Genomic DNA, 6,404 nt, shown 5'->3' on the forward strand with positions numbered 1-6,404 from the left:
GTGAGCTGCTCAGACAGCTGGTGCTTAAAGTTAGTGAGGGAGAAATGGGTCTCCAGCTTCAGTGATTTTTGCAATTCGTTCCAGTCATTGGCAGCAGAGACCTGGAAGGAAAGGCAGCCAAAAGAGGAATTGGCGTTGGGGGAGACCAGTGAAATATACCTGCTGGAGTGGGTGCTACGGGTGGGTGCAGCTATGGTGACCAGTGAGCTGAGATAAGGCGGGGCTTTACCTAGCAAAGACTTATAGATGACCTGGAGCCAGTGGGTTTGGTGACGAATATGAAGCGAGTGCCAGCCAACGAGAACATACAGGTCGGTGTGGTGGGTAGTATATGGGGCTTTGGTGACAAAACGGATGGCACTGTGATAGACTGCATCCACTTTGCTGAGTAGAGTGTTGGAGGCTATTTTGTAAATGACATTGCCGAAGTCAAGTATCGGTAGGATGGTCAGTTTTACGAGGGTATGTTTGGCAGCATGAGTGAAGGATGCTTTGTTGCGAAATAGGAAGCCGATTCTAGATTTAATTTTGGATTGGAGATGCTTAATGTGAGTCTGGAAGGAGAGTTTACAGTCTAACCAGACACCCAGGTATTTGTAGTCGTCCACGTATTCTAAGTCAGAACCGTCCAGAGTAGTGATGCTGGACCGGCAGGCAGGTGTGGGCAGAGATCGGTTGAAGAACATGCATTTAGTTTTACTTGCATTTTAGAGCAGTTGGAGGCAACGGAAGGAGAGTTGTATGGCATTGAAGCTCGTCTGGAGGTTTGTTAATGCAGTGTCTAAAGAAGGTCCAGAAGTATACAACATGGTGTCGTCTGCTTGGAGGTGGATCACAGATGACAGATGGATTCTTATTGATTGTTTTATTTGTGATTTGGGCATGTTATTCCTCCTACATCATTCAGGTGCCAGAGACTGCATTATGGAGGTGTGGAAAAACGGAATGTTACATCGCAAGATCTCCCTTCCTGAGCAGCTCTGTGGCTCCCCAACTGCCTTCAGCAGCCTCCTGCTCTACCATGAGGTGGGTAGTGTCTGTGGTCATATAGAGATATACAGTGCATTCGGAAAGTATTCAGACCCCTTTTTCCACCTTTTCCCCCCCATCAATCTTCACACAATACCCCATAATGACACATTTTTTGAAATTTGAAAAGCTGAGATCACATTTACAGAAGTATTCAGACCCTTTACTCAGTACTTTGTTGAAGCGCCTTTGACAGCGATTACAGCCTCGAGTCTAATTGGGTATAACGCTACAAACTTGGCACACCTGTATTTGGGAGTTTCTCCCATTCTTCTCTGCAGATCCTCGGGATCGGGTTCAAGTCCGGGCTCTTGCTGGACCACTCAAGGACATTCAGACACTTGTCCCGAAGCCACTCCTGCGTTGTCTTGACTGTGTGCTTAGGGTTTTGTCCTGTTGGAAGGTGAACCTTCACCCCAGTCTGAGGTCCTGAGCAGATTATCGTCAAGGATCTCTCTGTACTTTGCTCCGTTCATCTTTCCCTCGAACCTGACTAATATCCCAGTCCCTGCCGCTGAAGAACATCCCCATGATACTGCCACCACCATGCTTCACCGTAGAGATAGTGTCAGGTTTCCTCCAGACGTGACATTTAGCATTCAGGCCAAGGAGTTCAATTTTGGTTTCATCAGACCAGGGAATCTTGTTTCTCATGGTCTGAGACTCCTTAGGTGCCTTTTGGCAAACTCCAAGCGGGCTGTCATGTGCCTTTTTACTCAGGAGTGGCTTCTGTCTGGACACTACAATAAAGGCCTGATTGGTGGAGTGCTGCAGAGATGGTTGTCCTTCTGGAACGTTCTCCCATCTCCACAGAGGAACTGTCAGTGACCATCAGGTACTTGGTCACCTCCCGGGCACAATTCCCTTCTCCCCCGATTGCTCAGTTTGGCTGGGCGGCCAGCTCTAGGACGAGTCTTGGTTCCAAACTTCTTCCATTTAAGAATGATGGAGGCCACTGTGTTCTCGGGGACCTTCAATGCTGCAGAAATGTTTTGGTACCTTTCCCCAGATCTGTGCCTCCACACAATCCTGTCTCGGAGCTGTACGGACAATTCCTTTGACCTCATGGCTTGGTTTTTGCTCTGACATACACTGTCAACTGTGGGATCTTATATAGACAGGTGAGCTTTTCCAAATAATGTCTAATCAATTTAATTGACCACAGGTGGATTCCAAGTTGTAGAAACATCTCAAGGATGATCAATGATGCACCTGAGCTCAAACATGTCTAAAAGCCTGTTTTCACTTTTTCATTGTGGAGTATTATTGTTTGTAGATTGAGGGAAAAAAATATGTAATCAATTTTAAGCTGTAACAAAATGTGGAAAAAGTCAAGGTGTCTGAATACTCTCCAGCTGTACTGTGTGTATATATCTCTATCCATCTATCTATACACATATACTGAGTATATAAAATGTTAACACCTGCTCTTTCCATGACATAGACTGACCAGGTGAAGCTCTGATCCCTTATTGATGTCACTTGTTAAATCTACTTCAGTCAGTGTAGATGAATGGGAGGAGACGGGTTAAAGAAGGATTTGAGACATGGATTGTGTGCCATTGAGAGTGAATGGTAAATACAAAATATGTAATTTCCTATGAACAGGGTATGGTAGTAGTAGGTGCCAGGCGCACCGGTTTGTGTCAAGAACTACAACGCTGCTGGGTTTTTCATGCTAAACAGTTTGCCTTGTGTATCAAGAATGGTCCACCACCCAAAGGACATCCAGCCAACTTGACACAACTTTAGGAAGCATTGGCGCCAACATGGGCCAGCATCCCTGTGGAATGCTTTCGACACCTTGTAGAGTCTATGCCCTGACGAATTGAGACTGTTCTTAGGGCAAAAGGGGGTGCAACTCAATATTAGGAAGGTGTACCTAATATTTGCTATACTCCGTGTATAGTCACAAAGGCAATTCAGTCGATATAAAACACTAACATTTTCCTCCTTTTTGAACAACCCCGTGTGTGTGTGTGTGTGTGTGTGTGTGTGTGTGTGATGAGCTGAAATAAAATATCCTCGAAATTTTCCATACACACGTAAAGCTTATTTCTCTCAAATTTAGTGCACACATTTGTTTACGTTCTTGTTAGTGAGCATTTCTCCAAGATAATCCATCCACCTGCCAGGTGTGGCGTATCAAGAAGCTGATTAAAAAGCATGATCATTACACAGGTGCACCTTGTGCTGGAGAAAATAAAATGCCACTCTAAAATGTGCATTTTTGTCACGACACAATGCCACAGATGTCTCAAGTTGAGGGAGTGTGCAATTGGCATGCTGACTGCAGGATTGTCCACCAGAGCTGTTGCCAGATAATTTAATGTCCGTTTCTCTACCATAAGCCGCCTCAAACGTTGTTTTAGAGAATTTGGCAGTACGTCCACCCGGCCTCACAACCGCAGACCACGTGTTACCACGCCAACCCAGGAACTCCACATCTGGTTTCTTCACTTGCGGGATTGTCTGAGATCAGCCACCCTGACAGGTGATGAAACTGAGTAGTTTTTCAGTCTGAAATAAAGCCCTTTTTTGGGGGGGAAACCCTCATCCTGATTGTCTGGGCCTGGCTCCTAAGTGGGTGGGTATGGTAAAAGGCAGAGGTGGGACCAAGTCATTGTTTTACAAGTCATAAGTAAGTATCGAGCCTTAGCACTCAAGTCCCAAGTCAATTCCCAAGTGAAGACAGGCAAGTCCGAGTCAAGTCTCAAGTTCTAAACTTTGAGTTGAGTCCTAAACAAGTCATAATGTGCTCTTCACCAAATGTAATACCATTTCATATTTTTAACAAGAGTAATAGTTAGTATATTAAATGTATGCAATTCATGAATGCTTTTAAAAATATATTTATTGTTTTCCAAATAAACGTAATATTTCCATGGAAATAAATTAAATTACCTGCTTGTCAATATGACAAGAGTCCAAGTCAATGTGACTCGAGTCCACACCTCTGGTAAAAGGTGCCAGGCGCACCACTTTGAGCGTGTCAAACTGTGAAATGTGTGTGTGTGTGTGTATATATATATATATGTATATATAATTTTTTATTTTTATTTTTTCCTTATTTTATTATCTCAAATGGAATAATGATGAGGATCAAAGATCATACCCCCAAGACATGGTAACCTCTCACCATATCTGTAATCCTGGTAGCTTCTACATTAAGGTAGAAGTCTTTAGATACATAGACTATTCTTATTTACAATAGAAGTGACTCCAAAATGACACTATGCATTATTTACCATTCATTTCTATTGGGCACATAATAATCAAACAAACCAAATGAACTGCAAATGGATCCAACACGTTTGTAGAGTCACAAGCTTGATTAAGTCATTGCATGCTAGAAATCTGGGACCAAATACTACACTATTGACTGCATTATTTATAAGAATCTTTAGGGGGTGTCAATTTTTAATCCTACCTTTTTTGAGAGAAAAAATATATTACAATATCTTTCTCTGAGCAATTGTATTAGTATAAAATAATTTCCTTTTTTTGTTGCATACAATAACTCAGTATTTTATTTATTTTATACTCTATTTATTGCTCATCTTTTTTCAAGGGTGTCAATCATTTCGGACCCCACTGTATGTACATAGTATGTCATAGTTTACATACAGCCTACTGCGATCAGTGAGGTCTGGGCTACTTTGACATGGTATGGGAGTGATGATTGAAGCCGTGTGGTGTACCGTACGTGTTTCAGAGGGAGCAGCTGTGGACGGCCTGTATAGACGTAGGGGAGCTGTGTGTGTGGCACCTCAGGGAGCCCACCAAGCCTTTCCAGAGGATCCAGTTGCCTGACTGTGCAGGCGTCACCTGCCTTATCAAGGTCAAAAACCAGGTGAGATTGTCTGTAGACTGCACTGTAGGAGGAAAATGAGTGTGCTTCTATTCTACTGTACTTTCTATAAGATGGCATTGCTTGGATACTCCACTGGATTAGCTGCATTACTTAGTTCTGTATTAAGGTATTATATGAAAGTTTAACCTAGGTTTAAAGTATTAACAGGCCCAAATCACCATGGGTTCCCTTTCCCGCTCCTTTCCCGCCCTTTTCATATTTTTTTCCCGCTTTTAAAAAATACTGACTAGATCATTCCTATCACAATGCACTCTGGCATGTCAATTCAGCATGTCTTAAAACCAGAAATGAGATGTGTCCTTTATGGTGATGAAATAATCTGTTAACCGGTCCTGTCAGATCTGGGTTGGGGGCCGAGGGTGGAGTTCGGGGAAGTCCAGGGGGAAGATCTACGTAGTGGATGCCCAGCGACACACGGTGGAGAAGGAGCTGGTAGCTCACACAGACTGTGTCCAGGCACTGTGCTCCGCAGAGGACCGCTATGTGCTGAGTGGGGCAGCCCGCGAGGACGGGAAGATAGCCATCTGGAAAGTGGAGTAACTTGAGTGGAAATTCAACACTGCCACCTGGTAGCTGGGGGTCAGAACAGGATTGTGTTCAGTAGGCACCAAACGGTAGAAAACTGACTGAAACAGGAACTTGTTCATTAAGAAACGCTCATTTTTGTTAACCATTGAAAATTGTTTTGCTAAGGTGTGCCCTAATAACCCAGGTGATTATGAACAGTTGGGATATCAACTCTTGTCATGATTTGTGATTGCCTGTGGATGGATGACCAACCCAAAGTTTACCTGATTGCATAGGATGTCTTTTAATTGATGGAATAAACTTTCCAACCTATAGTTTTAAACACATGGATATTATTGTTTATGTTAAATGGAAACTATTTAGGTATTTGTTTCATTAGTCCATTGTTGATATAATCACAACATGTTTTGAATATCAGAAATACATTTTTCAAGATATTTAATTTAAAAAATACAGAAATACTGCCGTTGTGATGCATTTTTGGACTATATCAACAATGAACTAATGAAACAAATACCAAAACAGTTTTGGGTGTCATTTTCCTTTTAAGCAGTACACTGCTTATTGTATTATTTACATCAAAGGAGGAACCTTAGATGTTTTTATATTGGGATGCTTCACAGGTTACTCACATCCAAATAAGTATTTCATATTTAATGTATGTGCTTTTTCTTCTAAATATGTTTTTGTATGTTTAATTCACTCAACCCAAGCTATGCATTTTAGTATTATTAAAATGTTTAATAATGTATTTGTCTCAGTCTTCATATAACATGACACAAGCTACTTCTTCTAACATTTTAAATGAACAAGTGAAATATTTTCCATTAATATTAGTGTTTCTTGTATATTCTGTATAGGAGAATATATTGTTTTGTAATATGCCTTTTGCCACCAGGGGACAGTACAGCCTCTATTACATTTTAATTCACATCCCAGAACTGTCCTCTGTAAACTGTTTGTGTAGGCTACA

General features: G+C 41.9%; 1 protein-coding gene across 6 annotated transcripts in view; it reads left to right on the top strand.

The window, feature by feature from the left end:
* The window catches only part of dennd3a (DENN/MADD domain containing 3a), a 49,635-nt gene extending 43,455 nt beyond the window's left edge, over positions 1-6,180 (top strand). For all 6 annotated transcript variants that reach the window (XR_002468339.2, XM_021560032.2, XM_021560031.2 and 3 more), the window contains 3 exons: positions 908-1,026; positions 4,745-4,882; positions 5,243-6,180. Coding sequence is in view for 5 of the 6 variants with exons in the window: in XM_021560032.2 (XP_021415707.2) it covers positions 908-1,026; positions 4,745-4,882; positions 5,243-5,443 (458 nt within the window). In the remaining variant the exon portion in view is untranslated. The remainder of the gene's footprint in view (positions 1-907; positions 1,027-4,744; positions 4,883-5,242) is intronic.
* The last annotated feature ends 224 nt before the right edge of the window (positions 6,181-6,404 follow it).

This window comes from Oncorhynchus mykiss, chromosome 32 (genome assembly GCF_013265735.2).
Source record: "Oncorhynchus mykiss isolate Arlee chromosome 32, USDA_OmykA_1.1, whole genome shotgun sequence".
Taxonomy (NCBI): Eukaryota; Metazoa; Chordata; class Actinopteri; order Salmoniformes; family Salmonidae; genus Oncorhynchus; species Oncorhynchus mykiss.